General features: G+C 41.0%; 1 protein-coding gene across 8 annotated transcripts in view; it reads right to left on the reverse strand.

The window, feature by feature from the left end:
* Nucleotides 1-26,701, reverse strand: part of elavl4 (ELAV like neuron-specific RNA binding protein 4) — a 115,864-nt gene that overhangs the window by 70,118 nt on the left and 19,045 nt on the right. For 6 of the 8 annotated variants that reach the window (XM_043699231.2, XM_043699225.2, XM_043699230.2 and 3 more), the window contains exon 3: nt 1,132-1,149. The exons of the other annotated variants lie outside the window; for them this stretch is intronic. In XM_043699231.2, the coding sequence (XP_043555166.1) occupies nt 1,132-1,149 (18 nt within the window). The remainder of the gene's footprint in view (nt 1-1,131; nt 1,150-26,701) is intronic. 8 annotated transcript variants of the gene reach the window in all.

Here is a 26,701-nt window from a genome sequence, read left to right on the forward strand (position 1 = left end):
ATATATAAATTTCAAATTTAATTATTAGGCTTGTTCCAATACATTTTTAAGTAGTGCTTCATCTACATTGTGTTAAGGTTTTTCACTGTTTAACAGAAGGTTGATGAGTCACAGTTTGAGCACTATAAAGTGTTCAAACGAGAAAAAAAAGCAAAGGTTGACACACACTGTTGTGCTGTTGGGTTTATTAATGGAATGCTGTTTATTGAAGTTAGTTGTATGGATTTTTAACAAACCAATTTTCAGAGATTAATCCCAGAGATGAGGGGTTTGTCATATAAAGAAAGATCAAACAGTTTAGGCCTATACACTCTGGAATTTAGAAGAATAAGGGGAAATGGGGTGGCACGGTGGCCCAGTGGTTAGCACTGCTGGTCCAGGGTCCCAGGTTCAATTCCAGCCTCGGGTGACTGTCTGTGTGGCCTTTGCACATTCTCTCTGCATCTGCATGGGTTTCCTCTGGGTGCTCTAGTTTCCTCCCACAGTCCAAAAATATGCATGCTAAATTGCCCATAGTGTTAGGTACATTAGTCAGAGGGAGATGGGTCTGGGTGAGTTACCTCTTTGAAGGGTTGTGGACTTGTTGGGCCAAAGGGCCTGTTTCCACACTGTAGGGAATCTAATCTAAAAAAAATCAAATTGAGGTATTCATGATGATAAAAGGTGTGGATAAAATAGACGTGAATTGGATGCTTCCTCTTGTGAGGCATTCTAGGATGAGAAGTCATAATCTTAGGATAAGGGATAGCAAATTTAAAAAAGAATTGAGGAGAAACTATTTCTCCAAAGGGTTGTGAATCTGTGGAATTCACTACCCCAAAGTGTGGATGGATGGACAGTGAGTAAATTTAAGGAGTTAGATATATTTTTAATTGGTAATGGGTTGAAGAGATAAGGCAGGAAAATGGGGTTGAGGAGGCAATCAGGCATGATCAAATGGCAGAGCAGACTTCATGGGCCGAATTCCTAATTCTGCTCCTATATCTTATGAACTTCTGAAGAAACACACAGCTTGTTATTATGCACATATATTTATTATGTGGAAACTCATTTTGAAAACTCAAAAGCAATCATTGTTACTCTCAGATTGTAAATAGTTTTGATCTTTAAAATACATTTTTCCATACCTACCAGTATTTTTTATATCAGCTGTAGTCAGTACCATTGAAATGCATGGAGACAGGAAACAGGAAGTAAAACAGGGCAAATTTACAGGTTCTTATATAAACTATCTCTAAACTTTAAAAAAAATTAAAGTATCATTTTATGTTGACCTTTTAGACTGGAATTGGCAGTGTTCAGTCACTATTCTATATTTTTAAAAAAAGAGATATTAAACTTTAAATAGCACCCATAAAAATACAGATACAAAAGTCTAATTTTATTTCTTTCAAATCAAAGAACTTCAACTCTATGATATTATGCTGAGTATCATTTATTCAGCAGCCAATTTACAAAGTGTGCCAATGCCACAGAACCCATACCTGGGGAACTTGTAAAAAAACGTCAAAATGAAAATGCCACTATTTTGATGAGTGGATATTTGTAAATAAAGGATATGCCATTGAATATTCAAAATTAAGATTAATTAATATTAAAATGCATTATTCCATGGTGGAATTTAGGTATATAATAATTTCAATAATAATTTTTAAAAAAATTCAATATAAGCACACATATCTAGATTTCACAACCTAATTTCAAAATAATTGCAAGAGTTTTACAATTTGCTTCACTTCTCTTCAGTTGCCTAAGTCAAACTTTCTTCAAAATCAACTTTGTTATCAGCAGGAAGAATTTGAGATTGAGATGGCTGATGCACATTCACTTTCTGATTTCTATTGTAATCGCTTAGGATCCAAGATTTAGTTTGGGAAATCAACTGATTGAGAATTTAAAAAACAAGTCTTGTAATATACTGATACTAACACTGCTACATTATTCACCTTTCCAGAACTGTCTTGCAACAATTTAGCTATTTTCAAAATCATTTTATCCTGATTCTAACCCATAAATTAACAGATTTATTTTGTTCAATTTTAAAATTTGCCGTTGCTGGATTCAGGACTTTGGATCAGTACGAAAAAGTGTAACCAATCATAGTTGCAAATGATTGCTTTACTATTTCTAAATAGTTTTTTTTTACCTTCGATATCATAATTAAATGTCGCATTCCTTTCTAAGAATGATACAAATGCATGTTATACCCCATCAGAAACTCAATGAGCTTTGATTACCTCAAGAATTTCCTATAGGAGTATGCCTTATGTTAAGACATTCCAACTATCATTAGGATTGAGAATTTCATTGCCATTGAGTGCAAAAATAGTCCACATGTGGGAAAGGACTGTTTCCTTAATTCAAAGGACAAAAAGAATACAGTGCAGTTCTTCAGTACCCAGACATTTTGATCATTTACCTAATACATGTACTTGCATGTGAAATTAGAATTTTATGCCCATGTTGAATTAGTTAAAAAAATGTATATGTGGCAAGAGTTGTTTCAGATTATTGATGTTTCCTTTTACATGTGGCTAATTCTTCAGAAAACAGTCAGGATTTTCCCAAGGTGTTTAGGACCCCATTGTTGGGATTAGTTGGAGGTCTTAAGACTGCACTTGCAGGAAGCAAGTACAGTGGATGTAATTTCCTGGAGGTGGACTAATTAGCTGCCTCCAGAATTGCTCATCTATTAAGGAAAATAGGCTGCCAGTCTAATTAAAGGGTTGGTGGTTTAGAACCTTGGCAAATTAAAGAATGTGAATGCACATCAACATCAAGGTGGATAAAGATAATTATTTTAGAGGGTTGGTGGATCAAAGGAAAACTAGGAGATGTAGTGTTTGAGTGGTAATGTTACGACACTAGTAAACCACAACTCCAGGCTAATATTCTGGGGACATAGGTTTAAATACCACCATGGAGGATGTTGAAATCTGAATTCAATATGAAAAAATATTGGAATCGTAAGATAGCCTAATGGCAAGCATATAACCACCAACAATTGTTGTACTAAGCTCACTTGGTTCACCAATGTTCTTTAGGGAAGGAAATCAGGCAATAAATGCTGGCCATGTCAGTGATGCCCACCTCCAGTGAACAATTAAAACAAAAATTAAAACCTTTTCTGTGTGGATCATTATCCTTTGACACTTCTATCACCCTCTTTGGGGCAGGACACCTCAATTATTATGGACCCTGCAATATGGGAAGTTGTCTGAGTTGGGACCTAAGTTATGGAAAATGGCTGACTTCCTCCATTGTGCAGCTTGCCGATCCACATTCCTGCCTTCCCTGGGAAACATTCTTGGCAATAGTATGCCATCATGATGGTGCTTTTCCGTTAGTTTATCGGTATCCTTGTCAGCCTTCAAAGGTTTGGCAATATTGGGCGCAGGGAAGCAATCCACATTCACATGCAGTGAGACCTGGGTAGATAAATGGCAAGTCCACATTAGTACTAAATAATGACCATCATGGGGCAGCACGGTGGCTCAGTGGTTAGCACTGCTGCCTCACAGTGCCAGGATCCTAGGCTCAATTCCCACCTCGGGCAACTGTCTGTGCGGAATTTGCACATTCTCCTCGTGTCTGCGTGGGTTTCCTCCAGGTGCTCCGGTTTCCTCCCACAGTCCAAAGATGTGCAGCTTAGGTGAATTGGCTGTGCTAAATTGCCCATAGTGTGAGGTACATTAGTTGGGTCAAATGTAGGGGAATGGGTCTGGGTGGGTTGCTCTTCGGAGGGTTGGTGTGGACTTGATGGGCCGAAGGGCCTGTTTTAACACTGTAAGGAATCTAATCTAAATTCCAAATCAACTACATGTGGGCGTGACCAGAATCTCAACAGCAACAGTCACATTATTGTTTGGCAACAGGAACAGACCAGAGATTAGGTATCCTGCAGTGAATAGTCCAGCTTGGGTTACTAAAGCTTCCAGTAACAAGGTATAAGTCAGTATGATAAAATGTTCACCCTTGCCGGTGGGCAGTTGCAACCACATTGCAGAGGCTCAAGAACATCAAAGACACTGCAGTCTCCTTGATTTTACATTTATCCATCGATGTAAACAGCAATTCCCTACACCAAAGAACTCAAGATGAGAACTTTACACACTGTTCTTGTGATCTGAAATGCATTTTTTTAAAAGGCATATGGAAGCAGATTCAACAAAAATTTTCAATAGGAACTTGAAAAGGGAAAAATTGCAAGGCTGTAGAGAGATTGAGAAACAGAACTAATTGGTCTACTCTTTCAAAGTCTCAGTACTAGCACAATGGGCTTAATGGTATGCAATGACTGCAGTGTTAGCTAGCTGCAAAATACATTGCATTAACTAAGGCTTCTTTAGCAGCACCCACTAAACCTTTTACCTTTGTTATGTAGGTGAAATTACAGAAGTATGAATTTGTTATGTACAAGCACTGTCTTCAAGCAAGTGCATGCAGTATTTCAGGAGAATAAGTGTACACAATAGAAAACACATTGGCTTTAACCATACAATTCTATATAATTAAGTACGCAGTCCAATGAAACAGAAAACCTAGATCACTTAATAGCACAAAAGCCATGATTTCAAATATATTATAACTGAATAGGATGCAAAATCTGCATAATGCTTTATGTAACAGAACATTGTCAAGATTTGGAAGATTATTAAATAATGGTAAGTTGAATAGTTTAGATGTAATGAGCTAGGGATTCTTTCTCAACCTTTATCCCTGATGAATATAACCAATAATTAATGATAGCAAATCTTAATGGCCTGGATATTCTGAAGATGGCAATCACAACTGGATTAGCAATTTGCACCTGTATTTTTATATTAGTACGAAGTTTCACATTTCCAGCTGGAACTTCCAATCTGGCTTATGTTGGTGATGATTATTATAAGGCAGGTGTGAGACATGAATGTTGTTGGCCATTTATCAGCACAATCCTGGGTGTCGTCTCAGTTTTCCTGTATATGTGCGTGAAGTAGTTTAGTATCAGTCAAGATGAGAGTAGTAGTGAACATTTCCTCTTCAGAACTTACGATGCTCATTGTTGGTAAAGCTGAAGATGGTTGGGCCTTGGACACTATCCTGCTAAGGAATTTGTGCAATAATGTCCTTTAATTGAAGTAAGCAACCTTCAACAATCACAACAATATTTCTTTGTGCTGGGTAGGGCTCCAATCAGTGCAGCATCTTGCCAAGACTCCTTTATGCCACATTGTCAAATACTACTTTGACATCAAGGCCAGTTACTCTCTGGAATTCAGCAATTCTGTTCATGTTTGGCCAAGGTTGTGATGATGTTCAGAGCTGGGTGATTATGAAAGAATTCAAGATACTAAGATGTCGGAGCAGAAGTATGCCATCAGCCCACAGTCTGCTCGACCACTTGTTGCGATTATAGTTGATCTGATAATCCTCAACTTCACCTTCTTACATTTGTCCATAACCCTTGATTCCGTTCTTGCTAAAAGCCTAATCTATCTCAGCCTTGAATATACTTAATAACCCAGCCTATAGGGTACTCTGTATTAAAGATTTGGATTCACTACCTCTGAAAAAAGAAATTCCTCCTCATCTGTTTAAATCCCCACTTCCTTGGGTGATTGCAGCTTCAACAACACTCAAGAAGCCAGACACCATCCAGGATAAAGCAGCTTGCTTGACTGGCATCACATCCACAAACATTGAGTCATTCCACCATTGACACTCAGTAGCAGTGTGTACTATCTACAAAATGCAATGAAATAATTCACCAAACATCCTTAGACAACCATCTTCTAAACATCTAGAAGGACAAGGGAAATAGGTACATGGGAATACCACAATGTACAAGTTCTCTTCCCAGCCACTCACCATCCCTATTTAGGAATATACCTTTGCTCCCCTTCATTGTCACTGGGTCAAAATCTTGGAATTCCTTCCTTAATGGTATGGTAGGTCTACCTACAGCACATGTACTGCAGCCATTCAAAACAGCAACTCACCACCACCTTCTTAAAGGCAACTAAGAATGGCCGATAAATGCTGGCCAGCAAGTAATGCCCACAACCCACAAATGATAAAACATAACAGTTGGCTCCTTAATCTGTGATTATGCCCTCTGGTCCAAGACTCTCCTACAAAGGGAAACAACCTTTCCGCATCTACCTTGTTAAGCCCCATAAGAATCTTAGATGTTTCATTAGGTCATCTCTTACTTTCCCAAACTCCAATGAACACAGGTCCAACCTACTTAAACTTCCCTCATAAGATAGTCGTTCCAGACCTGGGATCAATCTAGTTAACTGCCTCCAATGCCAGTATATCTTTCCTTGGATAAGGCCTGCAAGAGTTCACAGTAATCCAGGTTTAGTCTAACTCGTACTAGACTTCCCTATTATTATACTTGTTCTGGACCAGACCAAACTGCCCTCAAAATATATTAAGAAGATAGCCTAGACTCAAAACGTTTTCCTTTTTTAAAGGCAAGCACCAGGTGTTGCAATCCAGATGCAATTCCATTAGTCAAATACCAGATTTGAAGCAAAACACACTTTATTCATAAACCATAGGTAAAATACAAGAAAAGAAAGAAGAAATTGGAATAACTTCTCTACTGGAAAACTTAACAGAATAATAGGTTATTTTATTACTAAACAGTAACTATTCCAATATCATAACATCCCATAAACACACCCTTGGCAAAAGACAAGTTCAGAAAAATAGATTGTCTCACAGGCAATTCTCCAATCCAGGAGGAAAAACATCAAGAGAAAACTCAGAGAGGGAGTAGCAGGAAGAGATGTACTACAAGCTTCCACCTAGCTTCAAGATTGAGCAACAGCTACAATTGAAAACCTAAAACTAAAAACCCTGGTTCTGTGGGAGCTCACCCTACCCATTCAGGTTGCTTCTATTGTTCCAACTTAAAAAACAAACAAGGTCTCAGAAGCTGTTTACCTCTGTCTTAAAACCACTCTTCAAAAAGGTTTAGTTAAATTACACGTCTTAAAGCCATAGTATTGTCATATACTTCACTTTATTTGAAATAAAGGCCAACATTCCATTTGCCTTCCTTATTACCTGAAGTTGTATTGTTACCTTTTAGTGATACATGCAGGAACATCCAAATCCCTCTGTATTGTAGTTTTCTGCAGTCTTTCTCCATTTAAATAATATTCAGTTTTTTCTATTCTTTCTGCCAAAGTTCATAACCTTACATTTTCCACAACGTATTCCAGCTGCTAAATCTTTGTCTACACTCATAATCTGTCTATATTTCTTTATGTCACTCTCACTACATGCCTGGCACCTATTTTTGTGCCATTCTCAAACTTGGCTATAGTACTTTCTTAGAAGTTTACCAGTGCATCTACTACATCTGTAACTACTTCTTTTAACATCTATGATGCATCTCATCAGGTGCAGGGTACTGTCAGTCTTCAGTTCCATTAGTTTCCCAAATACATTTACTGAACATTGTTGAGCATGGTATTGTTGAGTAAGATAGCACTTCCCATCACTTTACTGATGATTGGAAAAAGATTGATGGGGTGGAAAATGGCCTGCTTTTTGTGGACAGAACACAAATTCATTTTATTCCACATTGTCAAGGTGACAACAGTGTTATACTAGAAGAGGTTAGAAAGGTATGTTGCCAGTACTGGAGCACAATCTTCAAATACGACAGCTGGATTGATGTCAGGGCCCTTCATTTTCAATATATTCATTGCCTTCAACCATTCCTTGCTATCACATGGAGTGAAGCGAATTGGCTGAAGACTGCTATCTGGGATGGGGACTTCAGGAGGGCCTAGATGAACTCATATTTTGCACTTCTGACTGAAGATGGTTGCAAACAATTTTAGTCTTGATTTTTATTACTGATTTGTTAGCTGAAGGAGGCCAGTAGCAGGCAAAGTTTACACACATTTGATAGGGATACAGTTCTAAGGAGATGAAGCCCCAACAGTGATACAGAGGATTAGCTCTCAACGTATGAGTACATTAACCAGGAGCAAGAGTGGGCCACTTGGCCCTTCAAGCCTGCTCTGCCATTCAAGAAAGTTATGGCTGATTGGATTTTAATCTCAACTCTACAATCCTCATGCCCTTAATAATCTTTCACCCCCTTGGTAATCAAGAATCTGTCTACTTCAGCTTAAAAATATTAAAGGATTCTGCATCTACTGCCTTTTGAGGAAGGGAATTCCTAAGATTAACAACCCTTTGTGAGAAAAGTATTTTCTTCATCTGTCATAATTAGTAACCTTTTATTTTTAAACTATGAGCCACTGCCAGAGGAAGTGGTGGAGGCTGGTACAATTGCAACATTTAAAAGGCATTTGGATGGATATATGAATAGGAAGGGTTTGGAGGGATATGGGTCGGGTGCTGGCAGGTGGAACTAGATTGGGTTGGGATATCTGGTCGGCATGGACGGATTGGACCGAAGGGTATGTTTCCATGCTGGAGATCTCTATGACTCTAGTTCTAGATTTTCCTAGAAGAGGGAACATCATTTCCACATCCAATTGATCAATGTCCCTCAGGATCTTATGCTTCAATTGTCACTTCTGACTCATTTAAAATTCAAATGTTAGAGGTTTAGCCTCTCCAGCCTTTCCTCATAAGGCAATCTGCTCATTCCAGGTATTAGTCAACTAAACCTCTTCAGAAGTGCTTCCAGTACATTAACAAACTTCCTTTAAGTACGCTGACTAGTACTATGCACAGTACTCTGAAAGTAATCTCACCAGTGCCCTGTGTAACAGAAGCATAGCGTATATCTTCTTGCATTGACTTCATCTCACAATATAACATAACATTCCATTAGCTTTCCTGATTATTTGCTTTACCTGCGTACGAACTGTCCATGATTTACATTCCAGGATACCCTAATCTTTCTGCATTTCAGAGCTCTCCAACCTCTCGACATTTAAATAATGAGCTTTCTTTTTATTCTTTCCACAAAAATAGACAATTTCAAATTTTCCCATATTGTATTCCATTTGCCAGATTTTCATCCACTCACTTAATCTATATCCCTTTGTAGGCTTCCATGTCCTCTTCAAGGCTCACTTTCTTCCCTATCTTTGTGCTACCAACAAATTTAGTATCCATACCTTTGGTCCCTTCAACCAAGTCGTTTGTTTAAATTTTGGAAAAGTTGAGGTCACAGCACCATACGAGGGTATAGGATTGTTATGTGAGATAAAGGAGGATGTGAATAAGTGGTTGTGCAGCACTATTATTTAAGGAGTCAATTATTGCATAAAGAGAGATGATATCTTGCAAGGGTCCTCAAACTGTGGGTTGAACTTAAGAATGTTAAGGGAGCAACTTTACTAGGAGCTTTATAGGCCCCCAAAAGAGTCAGGAAATAAAGGAGCAAGAATGTAGACAGTTCACGGCGGCACGGTGGCACAGTGGTTAGCACTGCTGCCTCACAGCGCCGGAGACCCGGGTTCAGTTCCCGCCTCAGGCGACTGACTGTGTGGAGTTTGCACGTTCTCCCCGTGTCTGCGTGGGTTTCCTCCGGGTGCTCCGGTTTCCTCCCACAGTCCAAAGATGTGCAGGTCAGGTGAATTGGCCATGCTAAATTGCCCGTAGTGTTAAGTAAGGGGTAAATGTAGGGGTATGGGTGGGTTGCGCTTCGGCGGGTCGGTGTGGACTTGTTGGGCCGAAGAGCCTGTTTCCACACTGTAATGTAATCTAATAAAAAAAAAAATTCACAATGGTGTGTAAGAGTAACAATCTGGTCATTATATTAGGGGATTTCAACTTTCCCAACACATATTGGGATTGTCATTGTATTAAGAGTTTAGAAAGGGTGGAAATGTATTTCTTGAAATGTATTCATGGCAGTTTTTTTTACATCAATACGTAGAAAGTCCAACAAGAGTCAGTGCAGTAATGGATCTGGTTCTGGAGAAAGAAGCCAGACAAATGTTCGATGTGGCAGTGGGGAATCAATTAAGCAATAATGACTACAAACCATACAGTTCAAATTTGTTCTGGACAAGGGAAAAGATGCCTTTGGATAGGGGGAAGGCAGATTTTATTAAAATAAAGCAGGATCCGGCCACAGTAGACTGGGAATTTTTCCTTGCAAGTTTACAACGGAGCAATGGGGGCCAATCAAAAAGGAGCAAGCGAGAGTACAGACCCAACTTGTACCCTTTAGAGGGAAATGTAGAACCTTGGATATATAGGACAATTCAAGACTGGATAAAGAAGAATAGGGCTTTTAGCAAGACCAAAGGGAGCAATTCAGCTGTAGCCCAAGAACAATACAGGAAGTGCCGGAGGGAACTAAAGAAAGCGAATTAGAAGAGCAAAAAAAAGGGCATGACAAAGGATTTGCAAACATGATTAGGGAGAATCTGAAGATATTTTATAAATACATTAAAGGGAAGAGGTTAAATAGGGAAAGAGTAGGACCCATTAGGGACCAAGGTGGCACCTGTGTGTGAAGCTGCAACATACTGGAAAGATGTTGAATAAATACTTCTCTTTGGCTTTCACTCTGAAAATGGAGAACATAGGTATGGAATTCAGGAAAATGGACTGTGAGGACCTTGCATAGTTTGACATAGGAAATGAGGAGGTATTGGAAGCTCTGTCAGGCAGAAAAAGAGAGAAAGAGTTTCTACACAGCTCTCTATTGAACTTCTCACCAGCTCAAGATTGATCTAAAACTGCTCAGCTCTAAAACATGACCACTTTGTCCTGAAGTCTTATCTGTTTACATGTAAACAAAAGGCCTCTCAAAATCCTTTTCATCTCTGTACGAAACCAGACTGATCAGAGCCGGCCCGCTTTATTGCCCCTCTGAAAAAAATCAAGGACAGTGTCTCCTTGAGCCAAGGAAAAGCTTTTAGAAAGAAAGGGACTCGCTTTGTGACACCTGCCAGCCTGAAAAATATCGATTTACTTGTTTATGTCTGAGCACTAGTACCTCTGGCCTTTCTAGCAGCAAGAGGAAGGACAATATTTGTGGATAGTGACTCTGAGAAATTATGATGAATGTGAGTATTAGTTGCCTAAAGGTGACTAAGGAAAGAAGGGTGACAATTTGAGTAAAGAAGTAAAAATGAATGGAGGTGCAACATTGCTTTGAGAGCTGTACAGGGAACACTGAAGAAGTTAAAATATGGAACTTGGCATTGTGCTAACCATCTTTTCTGTCCTCTGATGTTCTTGATCCCTTTGGGGCACTGTCTCCAGATTGGAGAGACCACATTCCTGCAAGTGAACTCCTGAGCTCTTCCATGCATGCCTGCTTGGTATGAGAAGCTGTTCTCTTTCTCCTGTCTTTGGCAGAGATCATTTCAATGCAGTCATCTAGTAAGATCTCCAGGTAAGAATGAAAGACATTTAGCAGAGATGGGGAACAGCCTTATCAAACCTCTTGCTGTTTCTCTAGTTGCTGTAGCTTCAGGAATCCACGTCCAGTTGAATCTTTCTGATCTACTCTGGATCCCCTTGATAAGGGATTTTCTTTTTCACAGATGCAATGCATTCTCCCACCTACCATTCTGGCTAAAAAACCTGGAAGTAAATGTAAATGCCAAAGCTTAGTCAAAGACCTCCTCCAGCAAGAATTGGATTTCCAAACTGTTATATGTCCAACTATTTTATCAGTTACTGAACCACAATTTTCCATTTTGGAGTTAAAGTATGGTGGCCAGTGAATTAAAGGTTGTCATTACCATCATGGCCTATTGCAAATTATCATGCAATTATGTGTTTCACACCTCATCCTCTATGTATTGAGATGTTGTGCATGAAACTCAGTGAGTCATATGGGGCAAACAAGCTGGAAGCTCTTGCTAATGGCACATCTTATAAGATTATAGATTGACATCATATTTAAAAAGTCAGCTGGAGACCACTTCATTCGCTGCAAGCCAGGAACTTCTACTCAGCTTGTGCTGGTTGCCCAATCCCACTGAAGGTGCCACCCAAGGAGCATAAGCTCACCCTGCATTTTAGTGATGCCATCTTCCAGGTCTTGCTGAATGGAGGAAGGCAGAGAAGGGAGGTCTTCTTCCCTGAAGATGGTATCAGGAGGGTCATCCATTAAACTTATCCAACCTAGAGCAAGGTAGTTGTGAAGGTCAGTGCCAATGACCTTCGCCAATGTACAGGGTCGGGTGCAGCACTATAAGAACACAAATGGCATGTTTTGTTCTGCCAGGGTAAATGGCACCATCTTCTCTCATCTAGTTCACATTCATGGGGCAACACTCTGTCCAATTCTTCCTTTGCACCGGCATCTCACAAAAGGTCATAGCCTGCAAACTTCAGGATCACATGCCTAGTGTGTACTGAAGGGCTTACATCCATCTGATGCTCCCAAACAACTAACTCTTCCTACGCGCTGTGCTTCCTACTAAAGATGGCTCACTGCCTGGTTATGCATGCTCAAAGTGCTCTTGCAATATTGTCACCACACTGAATCTGTTTCTTTATCTCACTGATGGATAAGCCCTTCCACGATTGTGTGAATAGGGTTAAGGCAGGTGGAGAGATACTGGCTTTAAGTTTTTCACCCCAATGAAGAGCGGGCAATAAAGCTGCGAGCAAAGATTGGAAGCATTCCTATGGTGACAGTGAGGCATGAATGGCCCAGGAAGCCAGTAAACAACACCGGCCTCTGCTCTTTGGGCACAGGCACTAAGGCAAGTACAATGGTCTGCATAAATGTTTGGGCATCTTCACCTAATCCTCTCTCATCTATTGGCATTAGAGGCATGCAACACACAGCACAGCATAAAATACTGCAGCCTAAATCCATTAGCACCACCTCGGATGATGAAATCGGTGAATCTTTAGAGGATGTACCAGCATAAAGCATTCACTTGTATCCTCCACCAGCACAGAGGATGATTTGATGAGATTTAAGAATACAATCAGGTGACAGTGGTGCTCAGCCAATGAAGAAAAGCCTGAGGCTGTTGACACTCACAGCACTGCCGGAATCCAGCCATTTGCTGAGCCTCTTCGTAGAAATAGTGCCTCTATACTCAGTCATTACTGACAAGTCATTCTGCAAAGAGACACAGGGAAATGTTAGACAGGTGTACCAGAGGCTCTCAGCAGGCTGAAGCAATAAATGGAGTCCTCACTAGAGTAATGCTACGAAACTCAAGCAACTGGCTGTCTCCTTGGAAACGATGATGACCACCTTGAAGATCCAGATTCAGAAGAATGTTCCATTCTGTTTAATATGTGCTTGAACTTGCTTTTGATCACTTTGGCCATGGGTACTCAGCATAAAATGCAAAGCTGAGAGGGTGATGCACCTCAACCTCACTCCAGGTACCCCTTCTTGTCAAGGCAGGGTGATGTCAGCAGGCACCCACATGGATGAGCAACCAACATACACCCTATTAGATTCTTTCCTACATACTTCAGAGTTGCCTTGCCTCTCCAATTCTCCTCTGCCAGTGACCCCATTGCATTCAGTACTTCAAGTTGTTGGACACTCTCAGCAGATCAGTGCTCTGTATGCCTAAATATTTTAGATTCTTCAGAGTCACAATGGCATATCATCCTTCAACCACAGCTGCTGATGTCAGACTGCAATTAGATTGAGTGGGAGACAGGAAAGGTCACATTAGTAGTCTAGGTATTTAACCAATGCATACGTTACACAATCTTGAAAGTATATACTCATTGCACTTGCACTGTTGTGGTCTGACTGTACCAATAGGAGCTGAGAAAGTTAAAGATTTGGAATATTTTGCATGATCTAAAGATTGTGCTGTGTTCATCAACACATCTTGGTATCTCTCTCATACTTAGTGAAATTGGTGACGAGAGATTGCCTCATCCATTAGGGAATCTCATACTGGTGATGCCTGTGATAGTGCTTCAGATTACTCTCAAGGACTTCGATGTTGATGACAAGGTTTAGGGGAGAAACCAAGATCTAGGATGTCCAATGGCTACACCTGGCACATGTTCCTTACAGAAGTGATGGTGGAATCTGTCATACATTTACAGGCTCCAGGCGGGTAAGGTCACATATTTGTGATTTTCAAAGCCATACTAGAAAGCCTAACTGTAAAGGTTGGAATGGTCACATGTAGCTCAAAACTTCATTGACTTATGGTAACTGAAGCATTGTCAGTGAGGATGTTCAGGGATTGCATGGATACAGTGAAGTAAGATTGCAATTGCAGCATCACAGGAATAGTGAGGATGTAAGACACATAAGATGTTTCAGAACGCAGGAGAATTTGGCAGCATTCACCAAGCAGTGGATTGTCTAAAGTGACTCATAAACCTTTGACTCAAAGATCATTTTAGTACAACCATCCAGGAGTTGCTCAAAGTATCATGGCTGCTTCAGTGGTAAAGTTGATCCAGGACAAGGTTTGCACACACACTTTAGCCTTTACAAAGCAGTTGGCTCTGAACCAGAGTTAAAATCAAAAGCTCCTTATTTTATTTCCTTTATAAAGAAAATGAAAATGCACATCAAATCATGAGGAATGTTGAATATAGCAAGCCTGAGGCTCTCAGAAAACATCCTGCCTGGTACAGAACAGGGCAGATCAATGTAAATGTCTTTTTTATTTTAACTTATTTTTAATTGTGGACTGAGCAATTTTAAAACCAAGGAATGCTGAAGGATTACTTAAGTTTTTAAAAGTATGTAACCTGACTCCCATTGGAAGGACCATTTACACAGTTGCTGTTCTTGCAGTAGGTAAAGTGTACTTTGCAGATGAGCTAGAAAAGAGGTGTTTTTTAAAAAAAACTTTTGTGATGACTCGGAACATTGATTTACAGTGTGCTACCCCAGTGACGTGCTTAACATCAAGGTGAATCATCGAACCCAGAGCTGACCCGACCCAAATGGAAAATAATTTGGTAGTAGTGAGATTGGTCACCAATTTCTAAGTTCCTCTTCCCTACCTTCTGCTTGTAGATTGGGGCAATGGTGCCCTTCCTCATGGAGTTGCACATGCTCCTGGCCAGAAGCATACACTTTTACACCTCCAACAGCTTCTTGCCCATCAAGTCCCATGGAATCGAATACAACTTGGCCAGTAAGCTATCACTTCTGGGACTTGTATTCTTCTTGAAGAATTCAAGGGTCTTTGTCAGCTTGTCTAGAGATGGTGGCTTGTCCAGAGTCTCCCATGTACTGTTGTCTAAGACCTCTGTGATCGATGACAGGAACAACTGGAAGGCTGTGCTGTTTGTATGCTTCGTGTCATATAATCTGTAATATCCTTTGTACTAAGCTGCTACTCTGAAGCAAAGCCTCTGTATTGCCTTTGTGCCTTTGGGTTTTGTAATGGCCCAAGGACTTAGCCTGCCTTGTTCAAATTGGATATGCTTATTGCAGGAGCATAGTTTACAGCACAAATGAAGATAATAAACATTTACTGCATTTTGCAAGAGGCAGAAGAGGCAAGGAACTCACCTAGATTGGAGGCCGAAGTTCAAGTGACCAGGTACATATTTGTTATATGCGATCAAATATCTGAAGCGTTGAGTTTCTTGATTGGGCAGATGTTGATTGGGAAGGTGAAGTTAATTCCAGCAAGTTGTGCAATTAGTCATTGCAAATCTATGTACATACAATAGTAAGAGGGATGACTCTTCTTTTACAGAGGGGGTACTTAATTGCTAAAGTTATCTTGATGGCACGAATCTGCTTTTGAACTTGCACCCAATTAAGTCATAGCACTCTGTTATTTCTGCCTACACTGGGAGCAGAAAATATCAAAACAGATTCAAAAGTTTCAAAAGCTATTTTAAAAAAGAAATGAGCATTGGTTTCATGGAAAGTGATTCTTGGTGAATATAGATTAGATTAGATTATATATAGATTAGATTACTTACAGTGTGGAAATAGGCCCTTCGGCCCAACAAGTCCACACTGACCCGCAGAAGCAGCGCAACCCACCCAGACCCATTCCCCTACATTTACCCCTTCACCTAACACTATGGGCAATTTAGCATGGCCAATTCACCTAACCTGCACATTTTTAGACCGTGGGAGGAAACTGGAGCAATGCAAAGTAAGTAGATGGCAAATGAATATACCAGATATTTTGCACCTGTCTTAACTTTGAGGGTATAAGTAACCTCCACGAAATAACTGTAAGTCAGAAAATGGAAGGGAGAGAGAACTCAAGAAAATTAAAATCATTGGGAAACTGGTTGTGCAAATTGTTGAAGATGCAAGCTGTCAAGTCCCTGAGTCCCAAAGGACTTCAGGCAATGGTCTTCTAACAAATAGCCAATAAGACAGTTGATGCAATGATTTTAATTTTCTAAGACTCTCTAAGCAGAATTAACATGGTTTTGTAAAATAGAAATCATGTTTAACCAAGTTATTGATAAAATAATGCTGTGGATAAATGGAAATCAGTGGAGGTATTTGTACTCGGATTTCCTAAAGGCCACCTGATAAGGTGCCTGTGGAAAATAAAAATTCATGGTGTTGTGGATAGCATTTGGCATGAAGAGAAAATAGGCTTGATAACATGAGACAGAAAGTAAGCATAAATGGGTCATTATCTGGTTAGAAAGATATAGCAAAAAGTGTGCCATGTGGATTTTACAATGCATATAAATTACTTGGAAAGAGAGACTGGAGTTATGACTGCTAAGTTTACTGATGACACAAAGATAGGTAGGAAAGTAACGTGAGAGCGCATAAGGAATCTACAAAGGGATATAGATGGGTCAAGTGAGTCATAGAGGTCTATAGCACAGAAAAAGGCCCTTCAACCCATCAAGTTTGCGCAGGTCAAAAACAACCACCTAATTATTCTAATCCAACATTCCAGCACTTGGCTTATAGCTTTGTGTGCTTTGGCATCACAAATATATGATGTACATACAGATTTTCACCAGAAAAAAATGTTTCCTCACATCCCCTCTAAACCTCCTGAACCTTACCTTAAATCTATGCTGTCAGGTCATTGATCCCATCACCAAAGGGAAAGGTTTCTTCTTCTCCACTCTGTCTGTGCCTCTCATAATTTCATACATTTCATTCATACATTCTCACCTCATTCTCCTCTGCTTCAAGAAAACAACCCCATTTTATCCAATTTCCCTTCATAACTAAAACTTTCCAGCCTAGATGACATGCTGGTAAATCTCCACTGCACCCTTTAAAGTGCAATCACATCCCTCCTATAATGTGGATTCCAGAATTGCACGCAATAATCTTGTTGAGATCCAATCAACCTTTTATACAGTTTAAGCATAACCTCCCTTCTCTTAAACTCTATGTCTTGGTTACTATAGATGAATCTCTTCGGGTGAGTGAACAGAGACATGACAAATAGAGCAAAACGTGGAAGATTTAAATCATCCATATTAGCACAACAAATAAACAAGAAGCATATTATCTAAATAGAACATAGAAAAGTACAGCACAGAACAGGCCCTTTGGCCCATGAAGTGCCGAGGTTTAATCCTAATGTAAAATATAATAACTTAACTTACGTACCCCTCAACTCACTGCTATCCATGTGCATGTCCAGCAGTCGCTTAAATGTCCCCAATGACTCTGCTTCCACCACCACAACTGGCAACGCATTCCATGCATTCACAACTCTCTGCGTAAAGAACCTACCTCTGACGTCTCCTTTATATCTTCCTCTTAATATCTCCAACTATGACTCCTCGTACCAGTCAATCCTGCCCTGGGGAAAAGTCTCTGGCTATTAACTCTATCTATTCCACTCATTATCCTGTATATCTCGATCACGTCTCCTCTCTTCCTCCTTCTCTCCAGAGAGAAAAGTCCGAGCTTATTCAACCTTTCTTCATAAGGCAAACCCTTCGGTCCAGGCAGCATCCTGGTAAACCTTCTTTGTACACTCTCCAAAGCCTCAGTATCTTTCCTATACTAGGGCAACCAGAACTGGACACAATATTCCAAATGTGGTCTCACCAGGGAGTTGTACAGCTGTAGCAAAATCTCGCAGCTCTTAAACTTGATCCCCCTGTTAATGAAAGCAAAACACCATATGCTTTCTTAACAACCTTATCCACTTGGGTGGCAACTTTGAGGGATCTACGTACTTGAACACCAAGATCCCTCTGTTCCTCCACACTGCCAAGAATCCTATCTTTAATCTAAAATTCAGCATTCAAGTGAGACATTCCAAAATGCATTTATCCAGGCTGAACTCCATCTATCATTTCTCAGCCCAGCTCTGCATCCTGTCCATGTCATGCTGCAGCCTGCAATAGCCCTCTATACTATCAACGACACCTCCAACCTTTGTGTCATCTGGAAATTTACTAACCCACCCCTCAACCTCCTCATCCAAGTCATTTAGAAAAACTACAAAGAGCAGAGGCCCAAGAACAGAGCCCTGCGGGACCCCACTCAACACTGACCTTCAGGCAGAATACTTTCCATCTACAACCACTCTCTGCCTTCTGTCAGCCAGCCAATTCTGAATCCAGATAGCCAAATCCCATATTTCTGACTTTATGAATGAGCCTACCAGGGGAATCTTATCAAATTCCTTGCTGAAGTCCATATTCACAACATCCACTACTCAACCTTCGTCGACCTGTCTTGACACCTCCTCAAAGAACTCAATAAGATTTGTGAGGCATGATCTGCCCCTCACAAAGCCCCGCTGACTGCCTTTAATCACACCATGCTTTGCCAAATAATCATAAATCCTCAGAATTCTTTCCAAAACTTTGCTGACCACAGATGTAAGACTGACTGATCTATAATTGCCAGGGATTCCCCTATTACCCTTCCTGAAAAGAGGAACATTTGCCTCCTTCCAATCCTCCAGTACGACTCCTGTGGAGAGTGAGGAAGCAAATATCCTCGCCAGCGGCTTAGCAACCTCCTTTCTCGCTTCCTGGAGCAGCCTAGGATAAATCTGGTCTGGCCCTGGGGACTTATCTACCTTAATGTTTTCCAAAATTTCCAGCACATCAACATCATCAATCTTGATCTGGTCAAGACTGTATCCCAGCTCCTCAAAGTTTTCATTCACAACAAGGTCCCGTTCCTTGGTGAAAACCAAAGCAAAAAACTCATTTAGGGCTTCCCCTATCTGCTCAGACTCCACGCACAAGTTCCCTCCTCTATCCCTGATCGACCCTACATTCTCCCTGATCATTCTCTTATTCCTCACGTATGAATAAAATGCCTTTGGGTTCTCCCTAATCCTTCTTGCCAAGTCTTTTTCATGCCCCCTCCTGGCTCTCATCAGTCCATTTCTGAGTTCCTTTCTAGCAAGCCTGCAATCTTCTAAAAGCTGTACGAGATCCTTGCTTCCTCCACCTTACGTAAGCTGCCTTCTTCTTTTTGACGAGAAGCTTCTCTGTTCTCGTCATCCAAGGTTCCTTAATCGTACCCCTTCTTACCTGTCTCAGAGAAACAAATTCGTGCATCACTCGCAACAACTGCTCCTTAAATAGTCTCCACATGTCTGCTGTGCCCTTTCTGTGGATCAATTGCTCCCAGTCTGTACTTCCCAACTCCTGTCTGATAGCATCAGAATTTCCTTTTCCCCAATTAAATATCTTCCCTCTGTAATTGCTCCTTTCACTCTCCAAGGCTATACTAAATGTGAGGCAGTTGTGATCACTGTCACCAAAGTGCTCTCCCACTGCGCGATCTGACACCTGTCCTGGCTCGTTGCTGAGCACTAAATCCAAAATGGCCTCTCCCCTTGTCGGTCTGTCTACATACTGAGTAAGGAAACCCTCCTGAACACACCTGACAAAAACTGCTCCATCCAAACCATCTGCACTTAGGAGGTTCCAGTCGATATTGGGAAAGTTGAATGGTGAGAGATTGGAGTGTTCTCAGATGGAGAGGGATCTGGGTGCCTTCATGTAATTGGAAACAACTAATAGGTTTTCTAATTTCTTGCTGTACCTACATAACAGGATGTTTTCATTTATTATGAAGAGAACTGAATAAAAAAATGTAGCAAGGATTATGCTTCAGTTATACAGGGCATTGGTAAGGCTACATCTGGAATACTGTGTACAGTATTGGACTCCTTATTTAAGGAAGGTGTAAATGCACTGGAAAAGTTCAGAGAAGATTTACTTGACTAACAAATGCATTTGATTTACGAAGGAAGGTTGGACAGGCTAGGTTTGTATCTGTTGGCATGAAGAGTAGGAAACAAGAAAGAGATGATATTATTTGAAACATAAGATTCTGAGGAGTGTTCACAGCATTCTTGTGGAAAGGATATTTCCGCTTAAAAGAGAACTTAGAACAAGGGGTCGCCCATTAAGACAAAGAAGAAGGGAGTTTTTTTCTCACAGAGTCCTCATACAACAAGTCTTTCACGCCTGTCATTATTCTAGTAAACGTCTTCTGGACCTCCTCCAATGCCAGCATATCAGCTGAAATTAGCTATTTATTTCAGATGCATCTTATTAATTGCATCAGTCTTTATGGTGGAAGATACTTTGAACATCCCATTAATACGAAAGAATACATGGAACCAATTAAAAACCATCACCATCATTAAAGAAGCAGCATTACACAAATTAAAGGGGATCAGTCCACAGGCCCTGCTGGCTTGCATCCAGGAATCCTAAGAGAGATAGCTGATTGATTGATTGATTTGATTTATTGTCATATGTACCTAAGTACAATTAAAAGCTTTGTTTGCGAGCTGTACAAGCAGATCATAGTAATCAAGGGGAGGTGATGGCCTAATGGTATTATCGCTGAACTATTAATCCAGAAACCCAGGTAATGTTCTGGGAACCCTGATTTGGATCCTGCCATGGCAGATGGTGAAATTTGAATTCAACAGAAAAAAATTCTGATATTAAGGGTCTAATGATAACCATGAATCCATTGTTGATTGTTGGAAAAACTCATCCGGTGCACTAATGTCCGTCAGGCAAGGCAACTGCCATGCTTACCTGGTCTAGCCTCCATGTAACTCCAGACCCACAACCATGTGGTTAATCAAGTGGTTCCCTGATTGGGACGGTTAATCTGGTCCAGTCAGGGAGCTCTGGCTGACAGATAATGTAGTGTCAGACATCCTGTTCACTTTGAGAGATGGATTAGTGTCAAGGGCCCACCATATGTAAATAAAAGGTGACTTGATGATCAGAGACTGGCCTCTGTGGAGTTATTTCAGTGGTGACGAGAGAAAAGCACTCTCCTGAAGAAATTATCAGTCGTCTTTGAGTTGAGGTAAGCATTTCTGATGTCATGCTGTTATTTGGGAAGCTTGATTAATTCCATCCTGCCATCTAAGACTGGGTCCAGGATATGGAAAGAATATGTGTTTCCCACCCCCACCCTCCCAGGAAAATTACAGTGGGGCAGATAGAGTCATAGTCATAGAGCTGTACTGCAAGGAAACAGACCCTACAGTCCAACTCGTCCATGCTGACCAGATATCCCAACCTAATCTAGTCCCACTTGCCTGCACCTGGCCCTTATCCCTCCAAACCCCTTCCTATTCATATACCCATCCAGATGCCTTTTAAATGTTGTAATTGTACTAGCCTTCACCAATTCCTCTGGCAGTTCATTCCATACATACACCACTCTCTGTGTGAAAACGTTGCCTGTTAGGTCTCTTATATCTTTCCCATCTCACCCTAAACCTATGCCCTCTAGATCTGGACTCCCTCACTCCAAGGAAAGACCTTGTGTATTTACCCAATCCATGCTCTTCATGACTTTATAAACCTCTATAAGGTCACTCCTCAGCCTCCGACGCACCAGGGAAAACAGCCCTAACCTATTCAACCTCACCCTATAGCTCAAATCCTCCTGAAAAGCAATGAGTAGTTCTCCTGGCAGCTTGTGTACCTGCACCTTTTTCCAGTTATTAGGAGCCTAGCTTTTCCTGAGGCACCAGATACTAAATCCTTTCAAAAGATGACGGATTTAGTTAAGGAATATTACAAACCCAAGCCTCCTCAAATTTGGAGATGCTCTCGATTTTACTTGACAGTTCGAAAACCAGGGAAATTCGTGTTGGATGTTAAGATGACTGGCAGAAGCATGTGATTTTGGTTTAACCCTTAATGAGATGCTGAGGGACTCTTTGGTATGTGGGATTAATGATTTTACCATGCAAAGGTGCCTAGTAGCTGAAGCCCAACTGGATTTCAAACAAGCATTACAACTGCCTTTAAGATTGGAAAATGCTGAAAGTGGAGCATATGAGTTGCAGGGTATTCCAATGGAAGTGCACACTCTCACAAGTCTGAATGAGTTTGAGGAACGAAAGTTTAGATCAGAGTGGTGCTGGAAAAGCACAGCAGGTCAGGCAGCATCCGAGGAGCAGGAAAATTGACCTTTCGGGCAAAAGCCCTACATCAGATGCTGCCTAACCTGTTGTGCTTTTCCAGCACCACTCTGATCTAAACTCTGGTTTCCAGCATCTACAGTCCTCACTTTTGCCTGCCTGAGTTTAAGGAACACCATCTGAGTGCAGGCAATTGTATAGCCTAACTCAGGAAATATCCTGAACAGAGGGTCTCTAGGTGACCCCACAGCAAAACCCCAAAGCAAAGACCAGCTTTGTCAAAACAGTTAAAATTTTCTTCAGGATCTGCACCAGCAAGCCATTGTAGTTGCTGCCAGTATGTGGACTTTAGAGAGCAAAGGAATCCTACTAGACCTAAATTGAGTAACATAAGTCATTGGTTGGTATCCAGGAGAGTGTACACCCTGGAAAGTCCACCTACATGTGCTTTGGAACAGCTAAATTGCTTAACAAAATCCATTGGTTTCATAGCCAATTCATAGCTTTCTAGAAGTGAAGAAGCAGGGATCATCCTCTAAGCTGTTGGCACACTATGATCCCAAGTGAGATCTGGTATTGACATGTGATGCCTCCCCGTATGGTATCGGGGTAATATTAGCTCATAAGGTGGCCCAATGGAGGTGAACATCCAATAGCATATGCATCCAGGAGTTTGGCTAATGCAGGGGTAAAAATGCCTGGATGTAGAAGGAAGCTTTGGCAGTCATATCTGGAGTCAGGACTTTCTACCATTACATTTATGGACGTAAATATGTAATAAAAACAGATCACAAGCCCCTGCTAGGTCTACTTAAAAAGGACAAGGCAGTGCCATCCATAGCTTCAGGCTGAATTCAGCAGTAGGCTCTAATACTAAATGTGTATAATTATAAGTTAGAAAACCATCTGGGAAACCAAATTGCAAATACAAATGCATTGAGCTGCCTCCCATTAGCAGATGCACTATCTGTGGTAACGCCACTGGAAGAGTCCGTCACGGTTTTACATTTTCTGGACACACTTCCAGGCACAACTGACAATATCAGACTCAAGATGCATAAAGATTTGGTCCTGGCAAAACTCAAATAGCTGGTGGTGATAAGGGAAACCAAAGGGGCATCAAAACCAAGAATGAAACCTTCTTCAGTCCCAGAGAGACCAGATCACAGTAGAGGATGGCATATTATTATGGGTAGCAAGAGTGATTATTAGATTAGATTAGATTACTTACAGTGTGGAAACAGGCCCTTCGGCCCAACAAGTCCACACCGCACCACCGAAGCGCAACCCACCCATACCCCTACATCTACCCCTTACCTAACACTACGGGCAATTTAGCATGGCCAATTCACCTGACCTGCATATCTTTGGACTGTGGGAGGAAACCGGAGCACCCGGAGGAAACCCACGCAGGCACGGGGAGAATGTGCAAACTCCACACAGTCAGTCGCCTGAGGCGGGAATTGAACCCGGGTCTCTGGCGCTGTGAGGCAGCAGTGCTAACCACTGTGCCACCGTGCCGCCCTCCAGCAAAGGTCACCAACAGATACTGACTGCACTCCATCAAGATCATCTGGGGTTTCCAAAATGAAGATGTTGGCGAGAATTTTTGTCTTGCAGCCAGGATTGGATGCAGAAAAAGCTGTGTTGGTGGGGCAGTGCCAACAAGGACAAAATTTACCGCCAGCAGCTCCCCACATTTGTGGGAATGGCCGGGTAAACCCTGGACTTGGTTACCCGTTGACTTCACAGGCCCTTTCATGGGCTCAATATTCTTAGTCATTGTGGACACCCATTCAAGGTGGCTGGACATGCATGGAGTTCATTCATCAAACATGGGGATGACGAGAGAAAACTGTGCACATCTTTTGTAATAATGGACCATTGTTTACCAGCAGGGAATTTGAGTATTTCCTACATGGAATGGTATTTGACATATGGACAATATGCTCCATACCATCCATCATCCAATTTTCTGGCAGAAAGGGAGTCTAAACTTTGAAGGCAGATTTAAAAGAACAGTCTAAAGCTTCACTAGATACCAAACTGTTCCAGCTCCAATTTGACTTTGGACCACTACTTATGAAACTATAGGGATATTTCCACTAGAGTTGCTATTGGGGAGGAAACTCTGCATCAGGTTAAATCTGATCTTCTAGGACTTGGGGGATGTGAAGGGCGAAATGGACTGTCAATGCCGGTCACAAGACTCTGCTAAGCGAGATCAACAGTTTACTTTCAGAGGCAAAGTTTGGTGTAGGAACCACAGGAATGGGCCTGCATGGATAAGAGGCACTGTCAACGCGAGGTGAAGTCCAGTGACATATAAAGTTTGAATAGGTGCAACGATCCTGAACAAGTACATGGACCAAATGAAAGCTGCAAACTCGCAAACGGTGTGGGAGCAAAGTGTGCCTGGCTCTCGACAGCCTTTCTAACTGTTCCAAATTTTGTGGATTCTCCCTCTCCATCAAGCGTTGACGGACCTCAGACTCTGAGAGGGACACAGCAGATATTGTCACCTTCACGTATTTGCCAACTGAAGAGAATACATTTCTTCTGAGATGCTCCGAGCGCAAGAGGTGAGCTACTGGTGTGTTACACACTGCCTGCATCAGAGGCAGAATTGAACGAACCTAACCCAGTGCTAAAACTCCAAAGGAGCAGCTACAGAAAAAAGAAGAACCAGCCTATGACCTCTGACTCAGAGGGGGAGGGATGTAATGATTGTAATAAGATCAGCCAGGTGGACCTCATAGAATATGAGTTCCCTGATTGGGCCTGTTAATCTGGTTCAGTCAGGGAGCCCTGGCTGACAGATAAGAACTGGAGTGTCAGACATCCTCTCTATTCTGAGAGCTGGCTCTGAGGGAGCTGGATCAGTGTCAAGGACTCTCCATCTATAAATAAACTGTGACTTGGTGTCGGGATACAAGGCTCTGGAGTTACAGTCAGTTCTGATATAACACGATAGTCCTGTTCTCCTGCAATTTTGCGTTCTAAGAAAATTGCGCAATAGCCACTCCATTTAAACTAATGGGGCCAGAATCACGTTATAGCCAATATAGGTAAGGAAAGTTCGCATTCTACAAATAATGGTCTAAATTCTTCAACTGCATTAAAGCCAATTCACATGGAAAAAACATATGTTATAGCAGAATCAACTGTATTTCAATCTTTTGCTGAAAAAATTTGGGATTATTAAGAAAGTAACAGCAGCATATTTAAAATCATAGTTTAACTGAGCAGAGTCAGCAATGCACTATGAAAGGAAAATTGTGTCTAATCTATTAGTTTTTCAAGGAAGTTTCAACTGGAGTGGACAGACAGAAACCTGCAGATGTTGTATTTGGACGTCCAGAGGCATTTGATAAGGTACTTCACAAAAGGTTAAGTCATAATATAACAGCCACTGTATTGAAAGTAGTCTACTGGCATGAATAGAAAATTGGTTAATGGGTGAGTGGGGATAAGAGGTTCTTTATCAGGTTGGCAACCTTTGATCAAGGGAGTTCCACAGGAATTGGTGCTGGGACCACAACTGTTTACAATATATATTTATGACTTAGAAGAAGAAAGTGAATATACTGTCACCAAGTTTGCAATCAACACAAAAATATGTGAAAAGGCAGTTTGTGGTAAGTATACAAACAGTATATTGAAAGGTTCAGTAAGTGGACAAAATGTTGGTATGTGGGAAAATGTGGAATTGTTTATTTTGGAAGGGAGAACCAAAGAATAGTTTTATTTAAATGTAGAAAGACAGCAGACAGTTGTAACACACAGGGACTTTGGGGTACTTCTTCATGAAGTACAGAAAGCTAGAAAACAGCTGCAGCAGATAACCAGAGAGGCTAATAGAATGTTCGCCCTTATTTCAAGGAGGTTGGAGTATAGAGTAGGGAAGTCTTAATGCAACTCTAGTAGGTGCTGATGAGACCACATCTGGACTACTGTGAGTAGTTTTGAATCCTTTATTTAAGGAAAGATATAATTTCATTGGAGGCAGCTCACGGCAGGTTAATTTCGATGATCCCTGGTATGGACAAATTATCTTTTGAGCAAAGGCTAAACATGTCGAGATTCCACTCACTGGTGTTTAGAAGAATGAAAAGTGGTTGCTTTGAAACATATAAGATTCTTAAAAAGGCTTGACCCCTCATAGGAGAGTCTAGGTCCAGAGGGCATAATCTCAGAATAAAGGGATGCTAATTTAAGGCTAAGATGTTGAGGAATTTCTTCTTTTAGGAGTTGGGAGTCCTTGCCACAGAGAACTGTATACAAGTTCTTGTATACATTTAAGGCTGAAATAGATAGACTTTTGATCAGTAGGGAAATCAAGGGATATGGGGAAAATGCAGGAAAGTGGATGTGAAAATGTCCAATCAGCCATGATCTTATTGAATTGTTGCGGAGGCTCAAGGGACTTAATTGGCTAGTTCTTATGGCCTAATTGAATT

This window comes from Chiloscyllium plagiosum, unplaced genomic scaffold (genome assembly GCF_037043375.1).
Source record: "Chiloscyllium plagiosum isolate Xiang-an unplaced genomic scaffold, Cpla_swu_hap1 HiC_scaffold_9, whole genome shotgun sequence".
In the NCBI taxonomy this organism is placed as follows: domain Eukaryota; kingdom Metazoa; phylum Chordata; class Chondrichthyes; order Orectolobiformes; family Hemiscylliidae; genus Chiloscyllium; species Chiloscyllium plagiosum.